The 25,116-nt window shown below is 39.0% G+C and overlaps 1 protein-coding gene and 1 long non-coding RNA gene across 5 annotated transcripts in view; one reads left to right on the forward strand and one right to left on the reverse strand.

Annotated features, from left to right (window-relative positions):
• The first annotated feature begins 16 nt into the window (after positions 1 to 16).
• Positions 17 to 24,693, forward strand: rbm27 (RNA binding motif protein 27). Of its 2 annotated transcripts, XM_042432307.1 has the most exons (21): positions 17 to 193; positions 1,606 to 1,724; positions 2,950 to 3,077; positions 3,415 to 3,494; positions 4,723 to 4,934; positions 5,386 to 5,739; positions 6,520 to 6,747; positions 9,147 to 9,323; positions 10,248 to 10,394; positions 10,658 to 10,811; positions 11,441 to 11,594; positions 12,116 to 12,349; positions 12,755 to 12,886; positions 13,685 to 13,810; positions 14,013 to 14,087; positions 14,225 to 14,401; positions 14,822 to 14,926; positions 18,545 to 18,772; positions 19,026 to 19,109; positions 19,281 to 19,400; positions 21,825 to 24,693. In XM_042432307.1, the coding sequence occupies exons 1-21, from the start codon at positions 135 to 137 to the stop codon at positions 21,924 to 21,926; spliced, it is 3,195 nt and encodes a 1,064-aa protein (XP_042288241.1). In that variant the 5' UTR covers positions 17 to 134; the 3' UTR covers positions 21,927 to 24,693. The 2 variants fall into 2 exon arrangements, with proteins under 2 accessions (XP_042288241.1, XP_042288242.1); XM_042432308.1 differs by lacking the exon at positions 9,147 to 9,323.
• Positions 12,228 to 25,116, reverse strand: part of LOC121910921 — a 22,032-nt gene continuing 9,143 nt past the window's right edge. For all 3 annotated transcript variants that reach the window (XR_006099760.1, XR_006099759.1, XR_006099761.1), the window contains 3 exons: positions 15,313 to 15,375; positions 14,163 to 14,264; positions 12,228 to 12,314 (listed from right to left, as the gene is read on the reverse strand). This is a non-coding gene — a long non-coding RNA (uncharacterized LOC121910921). The remainder of the gene's footprint in view (positions 12,315 to 14,162; positions 14,265 to 15,312; positions 15,376 to 25,116) is intronic.

The following is a 25,116-nucleotide window of genomic DNA, read 5'->3' on the forward strand; positions in this document are numbered from 1 at the left end:
CGTAAAACACTTTGTCCGACCTGCAGTAGTGAAGAGAGACAGGAGGCCTTAAAGCTTATAAATTTATAGACGATGAAAGCAGGTTTATCAAAACGCACTTTCATTTTATAGACAGTATTATAGTCTTTCTCACGATGATTATAGAGAATGTGGAAGCCTTGAAGTCGTGGCTGGCAAAACTCCTGGAGCCAATGTAAGTGTTGAATTGAAATGACATTTAGCTTGCATGCTACGTAGCTACGTTAGCGAGCTAGCCAGTGGGTTAGCCGGGTATCAATGTGGGCTCGCTAGAATCTGATGGTAGGTTTTTGCACGAGTTAGCAAACCGCCGTGGCCGCTAGCTGGCCTTTCATTGCAAAAACAGACAGTGGACCTTTCATTAAATGGAGAACTGAAACTTGTGCACAGTGTAGCCTATGTTTGTCTCACTGTTATTTTAGGGTGGTTAAGCACGGAGCCCAGTTGGCTCACGATAATGTAACTTTATCGCAGCTCTGTAGCCATAGATAGCCTGCAACAGATAGCCTAACTTGTATGCTGCTGCTTGAAATTAAAATAACTATTAACTCTGTTGGAATATATCTTTACTCTGAGTTATAGATGAGCTTTACAAACCTTTTGGCAGCAAATGTAAGAATTGCTTGCTGTATGAGTTACCATAGTTACACACTCCATTTCTTTCTCCATCTCTGTTTTATGTTAAATTTTCAAATTACCCAGTAAATTACCAGATGACACAGATGCTGCCAAAGAACGCACATGAATGCATGTATTGATATAAATATATAACAAAATAATCAAAGAGGAGTTATTGAAGTTATACAATGTTGAATGCAATAGGTGGTGTTACACACAGGCACTGTTTAGGTGAGGCAGTAACAGTCACCCACTGTCTCTCATATAATAGCATGCTTTTACGTTACGTGGTGATAGGGTGCTGCACTTTCTGCCTTCTCTTAAGAAAAGGGGGGAATTATGTGCTCCATATGGACCCTTGCTGAATATTAATGAGGTGGCTTTGTTAGCTTGAATTTTTTTCTCATTGACGTTTTTTTTTTTATACTTTTCAAATTCTAATTAGATTAGGTACATTCATGTCACATTGATAAGAAATCCTTCAGGGCAGCCCTATTTGCAAAGCACGTTCTTCTTTGTTTTTGTTTTTTTTTTTAGCATTTATAGTCTTGCACAATATATGAGCTTATTTGTTATGTAGTCAGTTTCCATTAGCTCACATCTGTCATGGTGCTTTGTGTGTTTGTAATGTTAGTGTAATAGTCCCAGTACATGCTGGCTAAGAGGATATTTGGCATGATGTCTTGGCATGTAATGGTTTTGTAAAGTAGAAAATAGGGTAGGAAGTCTTTCTTCAGTTTGGTTTCAAAGTTTGGAAGCTTGTTTCTGAAGTTTATTTAAGTAGTGTTCTGCCCTGTAGGCATTGTTAGGGATCTCACTTGACACATGATCAGTTGGACATAGCCGCTGGATGCCACACCCAGTCCGTTTATGTTTTGGCAAAAGCTTCATTGCTTTTTTTCCTTTTGCATTGTATTGTTTATGTAAGACACTGTTAAGGTAAGAGAATACATGTATTTTAATTTACAGATGTGATGCTGACCCCTCTGCATTAGCCAACTATGTTGTGGCGCTTGTGAAGAAGGACAAACCGGAGAAGGAGCTAAAAGCACTCTGTGCTGATCAGCTTGATGTCTTCCTACAAAAAGGTATGAACTCCACAGAAAGCTTGTGAATGCAACACATATGATGTTGATCCTAGGCCTTGTCGGTCAAGAAAGTTGTGCAGAAGGCATTCCTCCAGCAGAGATTTTCATCATTTGGCAAAGTGAGGAAAAGCATACAATTTACTCTCTTCATACATCCCATAGTCAATAGAGGCTTTACAGTTATGTCATAAATCCTTTTGGGACTGCAGCCGATAGCATTATGGAGGTCCGTCAGTGAACTGAATATTTGCAAATTGTGGCTAAATTTAGGAGGATTGGGTCAGAAAAAAGGAGCTGTAAATTAAACTTGTTGATCGTAAACAAAGCAGGATTTCATTTTTGAAAGGCGTATTGGCTTTCATCAGTTAGGTAACTGATACAATAAACTGAACCAACAGTGTCAGACTTGACTTGATTGATAAAAGTAAGTTCAGATATCCTCAGATAGCCAAATAATACTCTTTTAGCACCAGTAATCCCTTAGAAGTCAGATGTGTTACTAAGGGTTAAGGCTTAGTATTCACACTTTGATGATCAGACACTGTATGTAGTTTGCAGTCAGCAAGCAGACATCATTTTAAAGCAGCAATAGATTTGTTTGCTATACTTAGAAATGCAATCAGCGGTACATTATCACCATCTACCACTTGTGAGTCCACTGTATGGCCACCAGAGGGTGTGTTACATTATTAGGAAGCACTCAATTTCCCCCATAATGTTTCTAGATTGTATAACAAGGAGTAGTAAACTGTTGTCTCTCCTTGCACAGTTGAAATGATAGAATGGTTTTACTTTCCTTTTTATTTTACAGTACCATTATCACAAAAGGACCATAGTGTGTTTAGTGTTTTGATGGTGGTGTTGAGACCACTGTTGAGAATTCTGGGTTTTAAAACTACAAATCAAGTCTGTGTTTTCTTTTTTTTTTAATAAAAAAGCTGCTGATTGAAGTTCTGTCCTTCTAATATGTTAAATTTTTATCAAGCAACGTTTCACTCTTTCATCTCTGTGCTGTTGCTGTGTTTATTCATTTAGTGTTTATTAGACTTTGGATATATTTAGTGCTGCCAGGAGCAGAGAAATATTTAGTGTTGCGTGATCCAGGAAGAATGAAAGTGTACACCACGCCGTAGGCCTACTTTGCTATTGAGGGAAAATCAGTAAAACTACACATAATTCCAGTGAAAGATTAAACCTATACAAATGATTCATTTTGTCATTGCAGAGACAATAGGATTTGTCGATAAACTTTTTGAATGTTTGACAACCAAGAACTACCTGGGAAATCCTGCTGCCAAGGAAGCTCCTAAAGAGGAGATAAAACCACCTGCAGTCAAATCTGATGTTGTGGAGGTAAGAAGAGTTAATGAGAAATTTATTGGCTACATTTGATCTCTGAAAATGAATAGTTTGCCAGTCTTGCCACATATTAAAACAACTTTGTAGTGGTTTTATAGATAAGTGGGTAGAGCATAACACAAAAAAATGTTATTCTGTGTCTATATGGGGCTTTGGATCAAATTATTTGATAAACATCATATTGTATATTGTAAGATACAGTGTTTTTTTTAAGTATCTTGACTTAAAACCAATATTCTCTTCAGACTGAGAGGAATCTTTGTATTTCTAAATCTCCTTCTGTTTTTGAAACATGAAAGAGTTTTAAGTTATAATGGTTTTTTCCCTCAAGGCTGAAACTCCAGAGGAGGAGAGAGAAAACAGGCGAAGGAGAAGTCCTCTGAGAAACCGCTCTGACTTCAACGAGTCCAGGTTTGGCTGTGCCCCCAGTGACATGTTTTACCTCAGCTTAATGACCAAGCATTAAGCATATACATATAGTATTCTCGCATGTGAGATGTAGAACATCTAACCCCCTGTCTCATGTTGAAATTTCCAAAACACAGAGCCTCCATTTCTTATTGCTGATTAAAAACCCATCATTTTGCATGGTCTAGTTGCATAGAGATTTTAACATGTGGGTATTTGCATGGTAGGTTTCAAATCTCACGAGTCTCGCTTTTAGCTTGATAATGTCCCCAGTGTCCAGTAGCTTTTCTGTTGTCTATAATACACCCAGTCCCTAACAGATGAGACAATACAACATCTGTTGAGGTGTTAAATGCTCTGTTATTTATATTTCGCAGAATCAAGCCAGTTAAACAACATTGTCATGTCACACTAACCACTTGCACATGAGTTTTTCTTTGTAATAGAAATAATGTGATTTGTCACCATTGTTATTAATCCTGATAAGTTTTACTTTTCGGTGTCTTTTCGCTGCGTAAATACTGCTGTTAATGAAATGTAACACTTCCTGTAGATCGATCAATCAATCAATCATTTGGCCCGTCTTCGATCCGAAGGTTGACTTTCATGGTCCTCCAACTGTTTCTCAACTCAGCCTGTCTCTCGAGTTGTTCAAATCTTCTTTCTCTTCTCCCTCTATTATGTCATCAAGCCACGTTATGCATTGACTTCCCACTCCTCATTTCCCTTCAATCATCCCTTCCAAAACCCTCGTCATCAGTCCTCCGCTGTAGTGCACTGTTCCTGTAGATGTTTAACACTAAAAGCCTCCCAGGGGAGGAAAGGGATTTTGCCCCCTGAAATACTGTAATAGTTTTAATCTAAAATAGAGAAAAGTGTTAAGCTTTCAGAAAGCAGCAGTAACAGCAATTTAACATAGTGCTTTGGAACAGATCTCAAAGTGGGGAAACTTTTTAGTAAAATATGATTGAAACAAGGGAAATTGCATAAAAACAACATTTCTCAACTAAAAGCCTGGTTCCCTCTTCAGTTCAGTTAGATAAAGGCCACTATATGACAGCTGACTTCAAGGTATATATTAATGTATATAGATATAAATGTTCCATGTCTACGTACTTTGTATAGTCATTACAATTATGACATATAAAATATGTCTGTCTGACTGTTACATTTAAAACAGGCATAAAGATAGTAAGTCAAATGTGTTCCCTCTAACTTCTTAACCACACAGGAGCCGCGACGACAGGAGGCGAGATGAGCGCAAGCGCCGTGACTTCGATCGGCATGGGAAAAGCGGTAGCGACTCCCACCGCGAGCGGGAGCGCCACGAGCGGCGCAGGGGCAGCCCCCGTGGGAGGAGCTACAGCCGCAGCCGGAGCCGCAGCCGGAGCAGGAGTGGCAGCCGAGGAAAGAGCAGGGACAGGGAGCACAGAGGAGGCAGAGGTGAGAAAGTTACACACAGACACGACAGCAACAACAACAGCACAGGGGAGCGGACCCAGGAGTGTAGAAGTACCTGAAGCTCCTCTCTAACCGTGCCTTAAAGTGCTGCTGGAGACAAGCTGCATGTGAAGCACACAGAGGTGCTTGAGCTTGTTGAGGAGAGACTGAACGGAGTACTGGATGTAGCCGATTGTATTATTTTTTTTTGTTGGATTGTTTGTCAGTGTTACTGGAAGTTGTTATCGATAAGGAACAATGTGGACAGCTTTGCACGTACATCAGTGGGGATTTAACAACACGGGCTGGAATTGGCCTTATCACTCTCAAGGTTAATCTGCACTGAAGTGTTTGACAACAAGTTTTGTTTTTTTTGGCTGTGCTCCACTACTCTATTGTAATACTTATTCTTGTTTTGTTTAAATATTTGTCTGTTTATGGTTTTCGTCAACAGACTTCAAGTCAAAGTTTGAGGTAGAAAGGAAGGATACCGACGGCTACAACTCTTCCACCACAACCGGCTCCCAGCAGCAGCAGCAGCAGCAGCAGCAGCAGCAGCAGCAGCAGCAGCAGCAGCAGCAGCAGCACCCGTCGCCTCTCCTGCCCCTGCCCACACCTCCGCACCCCTTCTCCTCTTCGTCCTCTGCTGGAGTCTCAGGAGGCATTCCTGTAGCAACACCGGCTCACATGCCTGATAGCACTACAGACAGCTGGTCTGGCTACTATGGCGCACAGAGGCAAGATAATGTTGGCAAGCCATTCAGCAACAAGACAGCGTCACTCAAACAGCGTTGCAGGGATTACGATGGTAGGAACAGAGCGAATCCTCTTTTCCTTTTTCTTTTTTTATACATATTTTCTATCAATTCTTTGCTCAAACATTCTTTCCTTCATCTCAGAGGCTTTTTATCACCGTACAGCACTTAGATAAGGAAGATATTATATGTGCAAAACTGAGACCAGAGTGAAAGTCAAAACTAATGTTGAGTCTATTTATGTAGTATATGATGTAGTCATTATAAAGTATGTTCTGGCTATTGCGTAAACTCCATCATTATCTTCCCACGAGGGTTATTGATTGCCTTGTTTAGTGTCATCACTAATGACCACTGTTAAGCGCTCCCGCTCTTGTCCCCAGTGAGAGCCAGGAAAGCAAGCAGGCTGTCACCCACCTCTCCACAGAGACACATGAGGGTTTAAACTTACAGTCTGTCCCTGCAGCATACTATTTGTCACAGTGCTCAAACACAGCCACTAGGGACCCAGTTCCTTAATGAGACTGTGGGGTAAATACATGCACTGTATGTCTTAGCTGTTTTGAACCTGGACAGTCATTCGTCTTGTTTATTTCATTTGGTCTTATCTTCATGTTTACCATATTTTTCTCTGAATCTGTACTTGACCACCAGGGGCCCAAATCCCTTAGAAGAATTAGGTTACAAACACATACTCAAGAGTACTTGGAGAAATAGATTTGTTTTGTTTGTTTGTCTGGTTTGTTTATGGTGTCCTAGACTTCTAAAATGAGTACATAAATACAGTATTTGAAAGGGCAATTTTATGATATTTATTTCTTCTTCTCACACAGAAAAAGGATTTTGTGTCCGTGGTGACCTTTGCCCATTTGACCACGGCAATGACCCTCTCATCGTCGATGATGTCAATCTACCAAGCATGATTCCGTTCCCGCCCCCACCTGTAATGACTCCCGCCGGCCTGCCCATGCCCCCGATCACTGAGCCACCCCCTTCCCTCAGGATACCTCCGATGCCCCCGTACGGCCAGCCACCACCACCGGGTGTCTTCCCCATGACTGGTAAGTACAATTTGATAGCAGTAATTCTTTCAGTGGTTTGTACAATTGTACAAAATGACTGGTGACTTTTGATATCTACAGCTGGGACAAAATGTTTCCCAGCAGGGGGGTGGGAAAAAACAACTTTGGTTATTCTGCTCCTAAGCACTCGGTTACCCCATGAGACACAATTTGCCTCCTCGTCTCTTGTAATTTGCTCCCTTGTCAATTTATCAATATGCTCATAGCTGTTTATGTTTTGAAAGGTACATTTCTTTACCCGTTTTCTGGCTTCCACCACCAATTAAGTCTAATATTGTAATTATATGTTAAAATTAATTAATGAATGAATTAATGAATTGAATATATTAACTGTGTGGTGGTGCACAGATCAAATTTGACAGATCAGAAATCGTAGTAGTCCTTAATTTAATATGAAACTCTATCCAAAGCCGTGTCTATAGCTGACTAAGAGCGGTCTGACAAAAAACGTATTTTAAATATACAGCGGTGGAAGTAAATGGTGAATTTAAATGGTATAATTTCATTACCTTGGTTCTTTTCTGTGACCTTTTTTAATTTGTCTTGTATATAGAAGTTTTTATTGTGGAAATCAAGTGTTGCTGCACACAGCATTCATCAGCATAACTTGCAGAGACTGCGTTATGTCTAAAACTCTGAAAAGCTCTCTCTTTACATGGATTACACATTCAGCTGTGCAACAGCGGTGCCAGCCCTACAAACCTGAATGTCTGTCCATCACTGAGTCACTGACTGATGAAGCGAGACTGAGGGACTGCCAAGTATCCCATGATGCATTTCGCATCAAATGGCGGTGATTGTGAGCCAGGCCAAAAGCTGTGGTTTTACTGTAGGACCGTTAATATGTCACTTTATTAAGTTTTAATACTTTTTTAGGCAAGAAAGTAACCATTTAGATTCCCAATATGTGGTCAGTTTATCCAAATAATGCAGATTTGGAAATTTGCGCCGACGTTTTCAGAGATGTGAGGAGCCGCTGGTCAGTTGCCAGCCTGTCATCTCAGCTGCTAGTAGCCAGCAGCCTGACTCATGAGATGACCGGCTGGTCAACATCCGTCTTGAGAGTCCGGGGCAGAGTCAGACTGGCCATCGGGAGCATGGGAGAAATCCCGGTGGGCTGGTCGCTATGTGGGCCACTTGAGCAGCCCATTATACAAAAACAAGTCTCTTATGTCTTTTCCTCCCTTGATGTCACCAAACATAAAACCTATTGTTTAGACAGGCTTTTTAACGTAATTTTGAAAAATAAGCCACACAAGGTAAAAAAGGAGGTCCTGTCTATGTCTCTAACAGAGGGAGGTCTTAATGTTTTGGACTTTTTGTCATTCAACAATATTATGCAAATTAACTGGATCAAAAGATTTCTAAAAGATCCAGGTAGCATGTAGAATATTATCCCAAACTTACCATTTTAAAAAAAGTCGATGGTCTTAATTTTTTATTTATTTGCCCCAAACTGTCCAACTTTCAAAGCCAAGCTCTTATGTGTTGGTCCCTTCTATATAAGCACAACTGTTGTCCACACCAATGTTTTTTTAATGGAAAAATGGCAATATCACATAGAAAGAAATCATTATTTTTTGAAAATTGGTTTGACAACATTTTGCTTGTAAAGCAGCTATTTAACTATGAAGGGTTTCTGTATTCATATGAAGATTTTACAGAGGAATATAGTGTTCCTGTCTCCCAAAGTGAGCATAGTACTGTAACTAATGCACTGCCAACTGGCATTATATGCTTATCATGTTGCTTATCACTTACCTATATTCCTAATATAGAACACAAATGCTCTTTTTGTAATTATATGGTGGAAATGCTAGAATGTGTTTAAGTTGCATCAAAGAAGAAAATAAATGAAAGGAAAACTATATTATTATTATTAATATTATTAATATTACTATTATAATTATTTATCTTATTTCTCTTCCCTACATACTAGTAATACTCCTCATTGCAGGAGCTTTTCAGATACCTTTGTTTTGTTGTTGCCGCATGAATACGAGTTAATGAGCAAACCAATATTTCATTTGCTTTTTTTTTTTTTTTAAACAAAGCTGATGGTGATTAAAAACACTGCAGTCTAAATGTGGCTTATTCTGCCCGTTGCTTTGAACATATTGGTTCTTGAAGTGGCATTCTTCCCTTGAAGTTTGTTTTTTTTTCTACTCGTTTTGCAAAATATTTTTGTTTATTGAGAAGCATGTGTTGAAGCATTGGACAGATATTTCCACTTTCTGCCACCTTCACTGTCGTATTTAAGCAACCTGTGTGGCATGAAATAAAGTTTAACAGTTTCAGTACTTGCTCTAGAGTTAAAGACTCACTTGTCATGCCTGCGATGTACCTGAGACATTAGCTTGGGCTTGTGTCTCCCTCAGGACCTCCACTGATAGCAACCAGTGGAATTGATACCCCCAGCCACCAATCGGCAATCGCTTCTTCTCCTCCTATTGGACCGCCTGGCGTAGGGATGCCGCCTACTCTTCCTCCTCCTCCACCTCCTCCCTGCTCGTCTTCATCTGTGTCACTTCGTCCCCAATATGTCCAGTCTGAATGTAAGCAGCGATGCTTCTCCTATTCCGATTGGGACTGTGTGTTTGGAGGCGACATGCTGTGGCTTATCATTTGATTTTTCCATTTATTTATAACAATGCCCTTTTCTTTCTGCTTTATTAGTTTAGTTACTTAGTGATTAAGTCAATGAAAGTTTCTTTTTGTGGTGTTTTTGTTTTCCGTTCTTTTTAAGTTGGTTTCTGTGTAACATCGTTGTGTATGATGGGTGTGATGTATGTCTCTCTTCAGGCTGCAGTAACAGCTGTTGACCAGAGGGCAGCACTGTTTATTAACCTGAGAGACAAAGTAGTTCCGAGCAATTAACATCAGCTCTTTTAAGTCTTATTGTGTTGAGTGCTTTTCCCATAATTCTGCTCATGAATAATTCCATTTATACAGAAAAGCTAGGGCTTAGTTAAAACAAAGTGGGTCTATTTTGAGTTAATTACAAACTCAGGTTTTTGACCCTAATTCAACTTGTGTAGCCAAAATCACAACTGTCATGAAAGGTCTCATTTGTTAAATTTTGCTTTTGTGTCACAGTCAGGTGTGGTGTAATTTTAATTTATCTATATTTGTCTATCCTTAATTTATCTATTTGTGCATTTGTATATATTTTTGTCAACGTTAAATATTTGAATTACTACCAAGAGTTGTATTTAATATAGAATGTCACAGGTTGCTGTCACCACATTGGATAAATTTAAACTCATACCAGATTGTTGTGAACTAGATAAGTCATTGATTACCAAGCAGTATTTATTTATCTATGTAGGACTGCTTGGTTTCATTGTGTAATTTTATCTTCCGTGTACATTTTTTGTGTTTGTTAGTTTTTTTTCATGTTTTTATGACTGTTAGAAAATCGCTTCGTATTAACAGCTTGTGTGTGTGTTTTTATGTGCGTGTTCATTTTTACACATCAGATAACTATGATCCAGAGGGCTATAATCCAGAATCCCCAGGCCTGACGGCAGCAGGTCGTAACCAGTACCGTCAGTTCATTCCCCGCGTGCAGACCCAGCGCTCCAACCTCATCGGCCTCACCTCCAATGAAGGACAAGGCTCCAGAGGTAGCAAGTATTGGCCTTCTTAGTACTCATACTCACCCCCAAAAGTAATCCTGGGCAGTAGGTGCTGTCAGACTGATGTTATTTGATTAGAAGAGCATGACTGAAGTTATTAATGTTAACACTTATTTCTAATGAACTGGGAGCAGGATCCAAACGTAAATGTCCCATATGATGATGGACAGATTTGTGGTGGATATAGTGAAATGAAAAAGCTCCTAATAATGATTACTTTTCTGGTTTGTGTCTATGTTTACACCTTCAAGCTGCCAACATAGTGATCCAGACAGAGCCTGCCACTACAGCCAGCACTCCTGGAAGTAATGTGTCCCGTTTCAACACGGAGCAGGACAATAGGAAGAGAACCATGGGATCCACTACAGCCGAAGGACCAGCAGCTAAAAAACCCTGGATGGAAAAGTAAGAATTTTACACACGTTTAAAAAAGTTCCACTCCAAAAAAAATAAATAAATAAAATTTGACTTTCCACAGAAATAAACACTTTCACACAAGGCTGAATAACATTTCTGTTTACATACAGGAGTAGTTAATGATTGTTTTATTTAAAATTGAGCATGTAGCTTTGAAATGCATTATTGTCTCTGGATATGTTAGCCGTACCTGGAGACCTCAAGGTGTTCGAAGATACTTAATACCTTCACTGAACAGGTTCTTGTTTTATAAAGAAATGTGAAGAAACTAGCTGGCCGGTTGAAATTTGATCAAACAAATTGGTGCCTTGTCGCATTTCCCGTTACTGCTAAGTCAGCCTCGTTTCTAGGCAAGTTGACTCATAGGTCAGGAGCCTGTCTTTTGTGTCTGTTGTGGGAAGCGGGCGCACGCAAAGATCTACATGACTAGGATGCTGTTCCATTGCAAAGGCTCTACCCATAATCCTTCCTGAGTGCCCAGCAGGTTGACATGTGGTCCTCCTTTTCAACTGTTATATAGCTTGTAGGAATTTGAGTATGAAGGAGACGCTCAGCTGCTTTTTCCAGTATTTCCTCTTGTGAGAAAAACATACACACTCTTTCGCTCTCTGTTTTAGGCCAAACTTCAACAACCAACATAAGAGCAGTTTTCCCAAGAGGAATCACTATGTGAACACTAAGCTTGAGGTGCGCAAGATCCCACGTGAGCTCAACAACATCACCAAGCTCAATGAGCACTTCAGCAAGTTTGGAACCATCGTCAATATCCAGGTAAAATACATCATTTGTAAACCTTCAAAGGGAGGGAAGGGGTCATTTTGACATAGCTAAGAAAACTAAGTTAAGGCAAGATCGGTAGTGGTAGAAGTATTGGAAGTTTGAGAATAGGAGAACTTAGATTTGTCTATCGATGATAATTTGAATTTAGCATTTATTAAGATTCATTACAGACGTACAGTGCAGGATTTATATCAGGTGCAGGACAAAGTGTAACAGGAAGTCACATTTACTGTATCATATCTGGTTTACATAGCATTTTACACTCAACACAACTTTGAAAATGACTAGCACTGTTATACACAGTGAAGACCAACAACCCCTTTAAACATAACGAAATGTAAATGCTGTGTGTTAAATGATCCACTGGTTGGGGTATTGTGGTTGTAGCAATTTCTTTTTTTATTGAATGTGTTGCACATAAATAAGTAGCTCAATGTCCAGCACCAGGCTCATGAAGTTCAGCTCTGCAAAATGATTTATTCCATCACATACACACTCTACTCTCCATCCAGGTGGTGTTTGGCGGAGACCCAGAGGCAGCATTGATCCAGTACACAAAGAACGAAGAAGCCAGACGGGCCATATCCAGCACAGAGGCGGTCCTCAACAACCGCTTCATCCGTGTGTACTGGCACCGCGAGCCCGGCACGAACACCGCAGGGCTTCAGCAGCAGGAGCAGAGCTCGGGGAGCCAGGTGACAGGTTCAGCGCCTAACCAGGGGCCGCAGCACAGCAACGTGCACAAGGTAAGTATGAAGAGTTGGAACATTCATTATACAAGTCATTTCAACTTTTCATGCTAATCTTTTACAACGTGTCTACATAGGATGCGGTTTGTGGGCAGTCACTCTCAGTATTCAGTCTGTGTCTTCACAGGATGCGTTCAGTCACAGTATGGAGTGTCGTGCATTTTGGCCGTACTATGAGCCCAAAACACAATCACTGTAGTAGCACACATAAAAATGAAAAAAATTGAGTCAGAGCGTAAAAATATATCAAAATAGATGTGCATCTCTTCCGCCCGATGCGTGCAAAACATACAACTGAAAAACACACCTGAAATGCCTCCTGTGTAGACACCTTTAGTCTTACCGCATTTCTGAAACCCTACATAAGATTTACTTTTTTTCTCCCTTTACTTTTATTTGCAGGGTATCAAGCAGCACAATCCAGCTGCCTACGTGTTGAACAAGACTGTGCCCAAGCATCGCATGCCAGCAGCAGCTGGGACCACAGCTACAACCAAGCCAGACAGCCTGAACCCGAACACAGACGCTGTCACTGTACGTCTCTGTCTCTATGCATGTGTGTGTGTGTGTGTGTGTGTGTCAGGTGATGCCAGATGTGGGTGAAATAGCTGTTTCAAGTAAATTATTTATTTTAACACGCTCTGAATTCCACACTTATCGATTTCTTCAGCGAAATACAGATAATGTTAATCTATGAGAAGTTGGCCAAATTACTTTTTTGGTAGAATTTCTCACTATATGGAAACCTGAAGTGATACTCAACCAAAAATGTAGCTTTGTTTCAGTCGTCATTTTGTCAAAATGTGGTTGAAGAAACAGCTCAGCTCTGTTTTGAGTAAATGACGGTTGCTTGGAACAAATATTAATAATTCTCGCTGTGAAAATCTTTCAAAATAAACAGTGGTAATAGAAGAAGTAGAAGTGTGTTTGGGATTTTATCCAACTCGGTATTAGTTTTAATTTATCATTACATAGTAAACATATGTTCTGTTGTAGCAACTCAATGGTAACGTCATGTTGATTTTCTCAGTATAATATTATAGTGACTATCTCTCCAGATAACAGGGAGATTGTTGTCTGCCAGTTCTCTGTCATCAGTGCTGCTGCACTAGTCAAAGCTGAACAGTGGAGGTGGAGTATTAAGAAGACACTCATATCAGGACAGCAAAAGAGAATTAATAATAATTTGTTTTCATGCATGCTGAGATGTGACATGTTGGCGTTTTGCAGTAATTTCATGTTTGTGTCTGTCTGCACGTTCTACAAGCTTATTCTGATGACCTAAATGTGTCTCTTTCTCTCTCTCTATCTCTCGCTCTTTGTTGCACTTAGGGGGCGCCTGCACTGACAAACACCCAGAAGGGCCCCTACACTTCCACAGCGCTCAAGTCGTCCTCAAAGAGCCTTGGGAAAACGGGAAAAGCACTTGAAGCACAGGAAGTCCTAAAGAAGAAACAGGCATGTTGCACAATTTTTTTTATACATGACTGGTACGAGAAGAGCAGAGCTAGGATCAGCTATTTGTTTCTCTCGGGCCATCGTTGTGAAGAAGGCTATCATTTACTGTGAGGGTCTAGGAAATGAAATGTCCACAAACAGCAAGTGTATTTTCAATCTCAGTGAATGTATTTTTTATTTATTGTCTTTATTTTTTATTTAGGAGGCATTAAAACTCCAGCAGGACATGAGAAAGAAGAAGCAAGAGATGTTAAAGACACAGATTGAGTGTCAGAAGGTAAAACCCGTTCCTGTTAATTTGTCTCTTGAACTGTTGCCATTTCTTCTCCTCCTCCTCACCCTTTCTTTTTACCTGTGCTCTGTCCATGCGTTGCGCTCCTCCCTCTCTCTCACTGCTTGTCCGTCTTCTTCCAGGCGTTGATAAACCGTCTTGAGAAGAACCGAGGGATGAAACCTGCGGAAAGAGACAACATCATGAAGACGCTGAAAGAGCTGACGGAAAAGATCGCCCAGCTGCAGAATGAAATGAACCCTGCCTCCCAGGTCTCCAGTGCCAAACCCAACCACAACCAGACCAAGACCAAGACTGATGTAAGTTTAGGCCCTTGAAGCAGGGAAAATGATGGCCTGTATTGTCACCTTTTTAAACAAAGACAATCAAACACAGTGTTCCCCTTTACTTGCTCCAGAGATACTGTAACTGTATAAACTGTGGGTGAATTGGGTTGGTAGATATTAACACTCAAAATACACCCTACCAGCTCACTTGATATTTTTTCACTGATTGGCTTTGTTAAATAGAAAATGCACAAAAATTTAAACTCCCCAAGGCTGCAAGTTAATCTGACTATGTCTATTTTCAGCTTTATTTGTAAACCGAGCTCACACGCTGGGTCATGTTTGCAAACTGTGCTGCTAAGTCTGTTCTGAATCTGTCTGATTTTTTTTTTTTATTGCTTCTCTTTATTAAGCGAACAGAACAATTTCTCATTTTTCATGTTATTTGATCAGGCCCAGAAGGAACTACTGGATGCTGAGCTGGACTTTCACAAGAAGATGAGCTCTGGAGAGGACACAACAGACCTGAAGAGAAAACTAGGACAGCTACAGGTGGAGGTAATACATCTGCACACACTAGGGCTGGGCGATATGGCCTATAAATAACATTGCGTTATTTTTAAGGCTATATCGCGATACACAATATATATCTCAATATTTTGAAATCTCCTCTAAAATACTAAACTACTAAATAAACTACTGTTATAATAGAGTTAAATAAAGTACCGTCAAAATAAAGTTAAATAAAATGCTGTTATAATGAAATGAAAGAAGGCGGAACCGCTGTTGCTTTTATTCTGAAGCACCTGGCTCATCTCATGCAGGAAGTGTAGTTGCTGTGAACTTGAAGCCTCTGGTCAACAGAAGGTTGACAACAACAACAGTTAGCTGTTAACAGTTAGCAGAAAGTTAAACCATTACCTGTCAGATACAAAAACACACACCTCACCGCGCACACTTGCCCAGGAGAGTGGTCTGGATGGACGGGCCAGTGAGTTTTTTTGTGCCTATTAGAGGGAGAGAACCATAAAAGAAAGTGAGAGAAACGAAACGCCAAAACGGTTCTCATGCTGGCGGCTTAAAAATATATGTGACTATTTGTACTCCATGTTTGCGATATAGTCATTTACTGGATCCCATGTAGAACAAGCCACGTTACATCAAGCACACAGTAGATTACGTGACCGCAGAACAACGATCTGAAAAGATAGCTAACTTAGAGACACAAACAGGTTCACAAAGACACGCACAGTGACAGTATCTTATTAGCATTTTTCTTGAGAGCTCGGGTAGAGGAGTGATAACTGGAAATGCCTCCGAAGTTGGCAGATAAGACGGCAGTCTGATCCAAAATAAATCAAGCATTCATCGCAACAAACATTCACACACTCACACACACTCACTCACACACACACACACACACACACACACACACACACACACACACCAGAAGAACCAACAACAGATAAATGTTAGACAAGATCACTCATATCACTCAGTACTGTCTGATTGTATACAAGTAGAAAAGAGGAAATAATGCACTACGAAGTGAATTATGTTCAGTTAGTCGGTGTTTAATACTGACATTTTTAAAAATGAATGGTATTAGTATTGTATACAATACAATATCTATGGGATTGTTTATAAAACATAATTAATGTGCCTATAATCAATATTTTCATATTAACAATGGATCACATGAGTAAGTATGATGTGAAAGGGGTCACTTGTAGTGACAAATCCACAGAAAATTACACCCACCTCTGCACTTCCTGTCAGCTGTACAGATCTTGTTGGCATCTTTTAACTCATTGTTTTGGTTTTATGGCCTCCAACCTTAACTTTAATCATCAGCATTGTTTTCAGCAAAAAAGATCTGATAAATGCACTGCATGCTACCAGCCCAGCACCAAACGACAGACAGACAGTTAGCCTCTTGCTGTTGCATTTAGCAGATAAAGAACCAGACATTTTTCTCAAGAGTTAGTGGAGATCAGAATCAGAGCTTGAAGATATGTATGTATGTATCTGCTGGATGTATAAATAAGCAACTGTTGCTAACAAGTTTTTCAATATCAACTTAAACTTATGTCAGTGTTGTGTGGCCAAAAATCTCTTAATGCAAGTGTTTTTAATACTTTCTTTTTGGTTAATTTAGATTCCTTCCTTAGTCACTTAAATAGTCCACAAAAGTGAAAAAAAAGACCCCCCCCCCCCCCCCAACCCAACCCACAATCCCAACATCTCATAATAAGAAAGAGAAAAAGGAACTAAGAGGAGGAAAATGAAAAATACTTAAATAAAATAATATAAAAAAGACAGAATAAACAAGTAGTGGCAACAACAGTAGTAGCAATATACTTGATCAAGAAAATTAAGTTATGAAATAATTTAAAAAAATGAAAAAAGTGAACTTTTGGTAGGTTATAGTTTTGATAAAATCTCAAAAGTATCTATTTTTTTGTCACTATCTGATTATATTGGGTCAAGCCTTTACTTGTCCAGTGTGTGAAAGTGTTGTTGTTGTTGTTGTTGTTGGTTTAAATTCCCTGTCCATTGCAATCTCTCATAAAAGTTAGATCCTTTTGAATATCCTTTGGTTTTGTGACTTTTATTCAGGCCATTATTCTACTTTTTATACATGTATTTTAATTTTTTTTTTTTTAAATGTCCTTAGTAGTCATTTTAGCAGATATATACTGTACATGTTCCAATATTTACCCATTTGTTGCGAGTTTAAGTAAAGAAATATAACAATTATCAATCAACGAAAGTTATAGGACATACAAATAATTATGCACAACTTTACTTATAAATCATTGAGATAACATTAAAACTATAGGAGGAGATACAAATAAAGTGTCTTTCCAGAGATATCATTAAATCTGCATATTTTATGAAAACAGACAACAACGAAATTACGCATGTATTGATATATGATTGGCATATATGGCATCAACTGTTTTTGAGTTACAGATGAGCACATGAAGGCACTGGAGAACAATATGTACAAAATGCAATCATGCACGTTTTTCTTTGATTCATGTGGGGAAAATCCTCAGATGTCGAAGAATTAAGTATTCAAAAAAAAAATTTGTTTGAATCTTGAGTTGAGTTGTAAATATGTTGTTGTTTGAGTTGATGATTATTTCTTACAACACAACAGAAAAAAAGCAAAGCACCAAAAAATATATTCAGTTGGTTTGTTCAAGTCTTCTTTTTTTTCCCATAAAAAGCTTTAGGCTGCATCTAAGACAACACTTAGTCAGCTCAGACTTGCCCCAAATCTCCTCTGCCATCTAAACTAGCAGAGCACAAACACAGACGAGGTCAGCTGTGTCACAAGATCAGCCTAACAAGAACATAGTTTTTGTTAGCAACACCCTGCCTAGCATGTTTTTTTTTTTTTCCTCTATCCCTGTGGGTCCTAAATTAGCTGGTAGTTAAAAATGCATATCCCCCCCCCCCCCCCCCCCCAATCCATCCCAACCTTACCCTCCTTCTGCACATTAAACTGCAGCCACTTAAAGCAAGCCCAGAGGAACAGCCGCTAACGAAGCCAAATCAGACACAGGTCTTACACTGATAGAGCCCCGTCTCATTAAAGTTTGAGCCGTTGGTCCTTGTAAGAAAATCGTGGGATGACAATTAGAGGGAGAAGTGAGGGAGGGACAAATGGAAGAGAGAGTGGTTGTGAGGTTTTGGAGTGGTTAAGAAGCAAGGAGATGTCACTTTAAATATGGAGGAGTGACAGCTAATGGTAAAGGCCAGAAAGTGACAGAGTAGGAGACCAGAGACAAGTGTGAAGGGAATGTTTAAGCTTAGAAGAAAAGGAAATCTGTAATATTTTGTAATATATTTTTATGATTTTCCATCAACTTACTGTGCAAATTCTTATTTATTTATTTCACTAAGCCTGAATTTTTGTTGTTTTACACACGTGATAAATAAGAAACACTCCTAGTTTCCTGGCATGTTTGTTTTCACATTGAAAAGTGCAACAGCACAGCAGCAAGCCACACAGTCTGGCTAAGTTTTCCACATCTGTTTCTAATGATTTTTTTAACACTGCCATGTGGTGCCCATGTATTTATGTGTGTGTGTGTGTGCTTTGAAAGAAGCAGCAGCCAGTCAGTTGCTTTATAACACTAAACCTCCCTATCTGTCTCCCCTTAGGCGACACGACTAGGTCTCATTCGGCCCCCAGCGGGTCGAGGCCGGGGCCGAGGGAAGATGGCGCTGGAGCCCGGCGCGATGCATGTCGGACGCGGCAGGGGCCGAAGCCGGGAGATGATGGCTCGCGGCGGGGCCGTGAACCGCATGGTTGTAGACCACAGACCCAGAGCCTTGGCTATCCTAGGTGTCACTCAGGAGGAGAAGGAAGAGTTAATGCCGCACTTTGTGGTGAGAACGGGGCAGGTGGTCTCCCCGCAATAATACAATAATTCACAGTAAAATATTACCGTTTAAAAATGTGTTTTAACTTTCTTTTAGACGTTTTGATTGAGGATGCACACTGATGATAGGATGTGTAACTTTTGTTTTTTCTTATTTAGTTTAAGATTCAGGAGTCATGCTGTTTAACCGCACATGATGAGAATCAAATTGATTACTGAGAAATTCTACTGAAATTCACACTGATCTCTTTTATTCTTAGAAATTTGGTGAGATTGAGGATCTTCGTGACCAGGACGCCAACAGTGTCGTCATGACCTTTAAGACACGAAGCGAAGCAGAGAATGTAAGTCACAAAAGTCCAAATCTGATCTTCCTCTCTCTCCCTGCTTTCCCCTCTCTAATCACATGAAATCATTGAAATAGTAACATTTAAAAAGTTTTTTTTCCGGTTTTGGTGTAAAGTCATAGAAAGCTTTATATATAACTTGCTTTTGTCCTCTTCGTTTGTTTCCAGGCAGCCAACCAGGGAGCTAAGTTCAAAGGTCGAGTGCTGCAGATTTCCTGGTACAAGCCCAAGACGCCTTCTGTCACAACAGAGCCAGAGGAGGAAGAGGCTAAAGACGAGGACAATACGGTACGACACGTCACACACACGAAGCCGAACGCTTAATTTACAACATGGCTTCATGTGTTTTCATTTAATAACATTCAGCCACCTAGAAACCAGAAACCGAAGTCCATGTACAGTGCAACTTAAAAATCTAAGTGGGAAAACTTTTGGAAGTTTTAGTTATATTCACAGATTTTACTTGTACATTTCTTTCCAGTGCTTCTAAATTTTTCACTGCAGCTCCCAATGGAAAATCAGGGCAAGCCTCTCAGTACTAAGAGCATGTTAGCCCTTTGAGTAAAACTGCATTACTGTCAGGTGAAATCCTCATACTGTATTTTCCAACCATGGTTAGGGTTGTGTTTTTGAGAATGCAGTCTTGCTTGTGACCTAAGGGCAGATCCCATCACATTAATACGCGTTATATAATTTTTTTTTAGAAGTGTATGATAATCATTCTGAAAATATGAGTTTATGCAAGATTGGACATTTTAAGTGATTTGGTTTGATTCCCATTGACTGCTGATCCACTCGGAGCCACTAGAAGCCCTTCTGACTTCAATTTAATATTTTTATATAATAGGCCTGTTGCGTGAGAGGCGTCACTAACTAAAAGTGTTTTAGAGAGCACCAGTAGCCCATGACGCTGAGTTTCCTGTTTATTAAATACACCTTGACAACCTAATGTAGTTCAGTAAAACAACTAGAGCTGCAATGATTAGTCTTTTTCTGGGGGAGGGATACCCCGAAATTTACTCACCAACTGATAAGTGATGACTAGTTTGAGTCATTTTTCAAGAAAAAAATTGTGGTTTCTGGTTTTTTTAGTCATCTCTGACAGTAAACTGAACATCTGTGGGTTGTGAACTGTTAGTCAGACATTTCTGACATTTTATAGAAAACAACAAATCAGTTAATCTAGATAATAATTGATGGATTAATCGATAATGAAAATATTGGTGAGTTGTAGGCCTAAAAATAACCCAGCATTTAATTCCTCCTTTGTGAAGATTATGATGACTAGTTTTTGTTGTTGCTGTGTCAGAGGTGTTGTAGTTCATTATATTGAAACATGTTTGTAATGTTATGTTCACTCCTGTTTATATGAGGGTGACAGAATATTAGAAACGGATGTTAGGAAGCTTTGTTTTACATGCAAATGAATTTAAGAACAGTGTGTAAATAATCCAAACATCTTCAAGATGTCACATTGCAACAAACACACATGGTTGTGGTTTCTAAGCGAGGAAGTGGTTTCTAAGTGGTGCCAGTTGGCCATGTCACACAATAGCAGAAACAGCATGCACAGCCATATACTGTAAGCCTGAGTTAGTGGGTATTCAGACTGAAAAACAGTTCTGCATTTAAAAAAAAAAAAAATGCAAAGGGCTGCACTGCTGGTGGCATGTTGCTTCAGGCAGCAATGAGACAATAAAATACAATCCAGGAAGTCCAGTTGGAGTGACAGATCCATAAGTTTGAAGGCTTAACAGATGGCAAAACACTGCACAGTGGTTTATAATATTCTAAGACAGTATTTTACAACCTGTCAGACCACAATCATTTTATCTTTTATGCCACAGTCGCAAGGTTAACAACAGAAATACAACATATGTTACAAATCTAACAGGAATGTGAACTTGCATGTATTTGATTACCAGAAAAAAGTTGAGGCAGGTTCCTTGTTGGCACATCTGCTGCATCAATAGACTGTCCACATTCACTTGAATGCATTTTTTCTCACAGAGCTCAAGTTTGTCAGAACATGGGCTTCAAAGAGCTTTAACTTAGTCTGAAGAGAATCCAGACTGTAAGACTGTAGAGCAAGTTTTCCACCCTTTTTTTTTTTTTTTTTTTTAAGCTCAACGGGTGACTCATTAGTCAGTTTAACTAGCAATAGCCACCACTTTTTGTGTTACAAGCACCACAAGGATTCAACATGATCATCCTCAGAGAGAAAGGGATAGTAGGGTTACTCGGATAGTTTAGCAAAACCAGCAAGCACTTTGGTCAATGTGGAAACACTCAACTGTTGCTTATGTGAAGTTTTTAAATATTTCAAAAAGATTTGAATTTTTCACTTAATAAATCCAGCTACTGCCTACAGACGTGCTTCAATCCTGGCTGGGTGGAACAAAATCTTTGTCATGGAAAGATTCAAAACTACAGCTAAGTTGGCAAAATGCTATTTTCTGAAGTCTAACCAGCTAATTAATTAACTTTTCTCACGCATGAAGGTTGTGCCAAGAGAAGGGTAGTGGTCCAGGTTTGAAAACCTCCTCACATGTGATATAGCGCTGACACAACAGAGTTCTGCTCCTATCTGACTGAAAAAAGCAAATATGTGACCTTAACACTTTATCTCATCAGTGTAAATGTTCAGGAATCCGATGTCATAAATGCATCAAGCTAAAGACTAGATTTGTGTTTTTTTTTTCATTCAAACAGAAGGAAGCTAGCTCTTATATGCCTGGCGAGGAGGAGGAAGAAGAAGAGGAGGAGGATGACGATGAAGACGACGAGTATGAGAGCCGATCTTGGAGACGATGAAGGCATCGTGATTCGTCATCACCTGCTCTCCAGCAAAATCAGTGGTTATTTTTTTCCCGACGTGCGGATAAAATCAATACAGCAGAACTCACTTTTTTTTTTTTTTTCCTTTTCAGTATTTTCAAACTAAGTAATTTTAAACTCTAATCGAAGTAAAAATGTCTTTACTTTAGTTGTACATCAAAAGAGTTTTAGAGGATCTGCAGTTTTTGTATCCCTCAACTAAACAAAATTATTTAAAACATCTCACTTTTGCTGAGAAAGATAAATGTTAAGTTGTTCTTATAGATAGAAAAACCTATGTAAGTTTCAGTGTGCTTACCAGATGATTAATATCAGTAATGCACAACATTTGTGTCTACTGTGAATAGGTATTTTTATACATACTGTATTTAAGCTCTTTTCTCACCAGTTTTTGAAAAATCTTGTCCTCAGTGCAGGGACAACCATTCCATCACTAATAGTACGTTCTCTGTTGCTACCAGAGAGATATTTATTTATTTTTCCACTGCATAAATACACTGTGTCGTACCGATATTGGCACAGTATGGTATTGTTTTCCATTCACTCGCTCAGTTTGTTTTGGCATGGGTAAGCCCAAAGTGGTAAAAGATCCAAATGTTTTTGGCAGTGGCTCTGTGTGCTGGCATGAACACATGCTAGTTCGTGCATGTTGCACCCATAAATGAACACAGCCAAGCCTGCCCAGCACCCAAAGGTGCTGATACTGTACCATTACCATATTAGAGCCAGTGCAGGTACAGAAGGATACCAGTGCAATAGAAAAACCCAAATAAATGTTTACAAATTGCCGTGTCCATGCACGTCACATACAGTCTTGTAGTAAATATTCAAATTTTCCCCGCTTACATTTTGTTGCTCGCTCAGTGACCAGTGCCACTCTGTAAATATAAACACTCAGACGGGTGTTCTACATTTTCTAAGAGTGTGTGACATTTTTCACTTGTTTTATTCTGTCTCCTGGTCATCCAAAGGGCCTGACAGGACAAGGATCAGATCACCCATTTTCAAAAATGTGAGATCCATAGACAGGTGTTTGAATGTAATACTGAACAGTTGATTTTAATATATATATATATATAATTTGCCTTACACAATCAGCGAATGGCTGAATTTTTACAAGATTTGTGATTTACTTTTGTAAATTTTGTAAATGCTTGAAAGAGAAATTACTGTTGTACTTTTTTTGTTGTTTTTTTGAGTTTTGTTTTTTTGTCATTTTAAATGAATGACAAGATTGTGTCAGGTAGAAAAGGTCAAGCAAGAGTGCTTAGCGTCTCTGCTTATTCGCAAGAACTGTGCATTTTTGTTAAAACCAGTCCACATTGTTATTTCACTAAATTTGTCATTTAAGTAGCTCATTTCGTTTAAGGAAACAGTCAGAGCTGCGCAAAACAAAGGCACTGGGAGTCATGCACCTCAAGATATTATTTGCGCATTAGTGCAGCTTTGCCTGCACCTAAATATTGTCAGACAGTGCTCTAAATCCACTCTACAAATGCAAGCATCTGCTTCCACAATGTGCACCTTTCACGACGATATTTTTTTGTGTTTTGCCTTCTTTACATACTGTATACTGTATTTTAGAATCCTCAAGGTGGGAGGAATGAAATTCATTAAAAGTCATATGGAAATGTACTAGATGCAAAATGATACATTTTTGACAGTTAAAATTTGTATATTTGTTGCTGTCCTTAAACAAATAACTGTTTACATGCACCTAATGAAATGTTGTTAGATGTATGCTCATCATTATTCAACTAAACTGATCACATCCAGTAACATAACTAGTCTGAATAACACCAAAACCAAGGAGAGACGTTAACTTATTAGTTAACTGTAGCAGTCTCACTACTTTATACAAATCTGCATGTAAATATACATCTACTCACTGTATTTACATCTGCATACATGTAAATACTGTGAGTAGCAATGAAATGAGAAAAATGCTCATAGAGGTGCAACAGAATTCGTCTCATTTGTTCCTTAATGTGCTCATGTGAAAGGGTGCCGAACTATTTCCTCCCACCTACAATGTTAGTTGCGCTCTTGTTTGGATTGCATATCTCACTGTTGACTGATAACTGAGAAGCCTCCTGCCAGTGACCTCATTGTCTCATTCAAACCTTTGCATTCATGTTTTTGTCTCCACCATCACTGTGCCAGTCACAGTGACGTTCAGGTGTGCGATGGAAAGCTGAAGCTTTTTCTTTTGGCACCTTGTACTTTAATGATTTACTCGTGTGATTCTTTTTTTTTTTTTAATGAGGTCATTGGCAGTTTTAAAGGACAAACCTATACTGGCAGGGTTCTTGCTTGTTTAAGTGAGGATTCAGAGAAGGTCTCTCTCCCACTTTTTGTACTATCTTCTGTATGCTACTATCACAATAGTGTAAAAAAAAATGTAAAATGTTTATTGATAATAGTTTTGGATTTGTTACTGTTTATATTTGCAGGATGTGGATGTATTTTCTTCATGTATTATGTTTGTAAAAAATGGATTTCTAATTTACTAGCATGTTTGCTTTTGCCAATAAAGATGGAGGAATGGGGTGCTTGTAAGAAGATGAGAGAAAAAAGAAAAAAATACAAGTAAAAAAAAAAAAACTATTTTAATTGGAGAGAAAAAAAAATAACAAAACAAAAAACATTTTGAGTTAAAGAAAGAAAATTGACCCAAAAAGAAGTCAACATTGGCAAGGGGGAAAAATGCAAGCAAAAGCATTCCAGAAAATATTACCTTTAACTCTTGTGTGGTCTCCTTCATTTTGCGTGTTATTTCATAGAGGCATGTTACAGCAAATTGATTATGTTGCATGAATAGAGTACTACAGTGTCATATTTACATTTCATTTAATTACATAAGGTCACATGAGAACAGCATTTGAAGTGTAACTGTTTAAATGTCACACTTACTGTGTGCCTTACTAACCAACTTCTCTGATTCTTTGCTGCTCAACAAAGTAGTAACTTTAATCCCAAAAGATTATTTTAGAGAGGAATAAAGGCTCAAAGTAAACTTATAACTGAAAGCTACTCTTTCTTAAAGTATTTGAGCACAATTAAGGCATTAAAACATACTAAAAACATAATTAACTGGTTGTAGAATGAAAAGTTGCCCAAAACCGGTACTTGTAGTTCTTAATTTTCCATCCCTTATTTTCCTCTC

The sequence above is a fragment of the Thunnus maccoyii genome, chromosome 13 (assembly GCF_910596095.1).
Source record: "Thunnus maccoyii chromosome 13, fThuMac1.1, whole genome shotgun sequence".
Taxonomy (NCBI): Eukaryota; Metazoa; Chordata; class Actinopteri; order Scombriformes; family Scombridae; genus Thunnus; species Thunnus maccoyii.

Coding starts and splice junctions, on each gene's coding strand:
- rbm27 (XM_042432307.1), top strand. CDS start 135: ATGATTATAGAGAATGTGGAAGCCTTGAAGTCGTGGCTGGCAAAACTC. Junction 5,740..6,519: donor GCGTTGCAGGGATTACGATG/GTAGGAACAGAG, acceptor CTTCTCACACAG/AAAAAGGATTTTGTGTCCGT. Junction 13,811..14,012: donor AAGTCCTAAAGAAGAAACAG/GCATGTTGCACA, acceptor TTTTTTATTTAG/GAGGCATTAAAACTCCAGCA.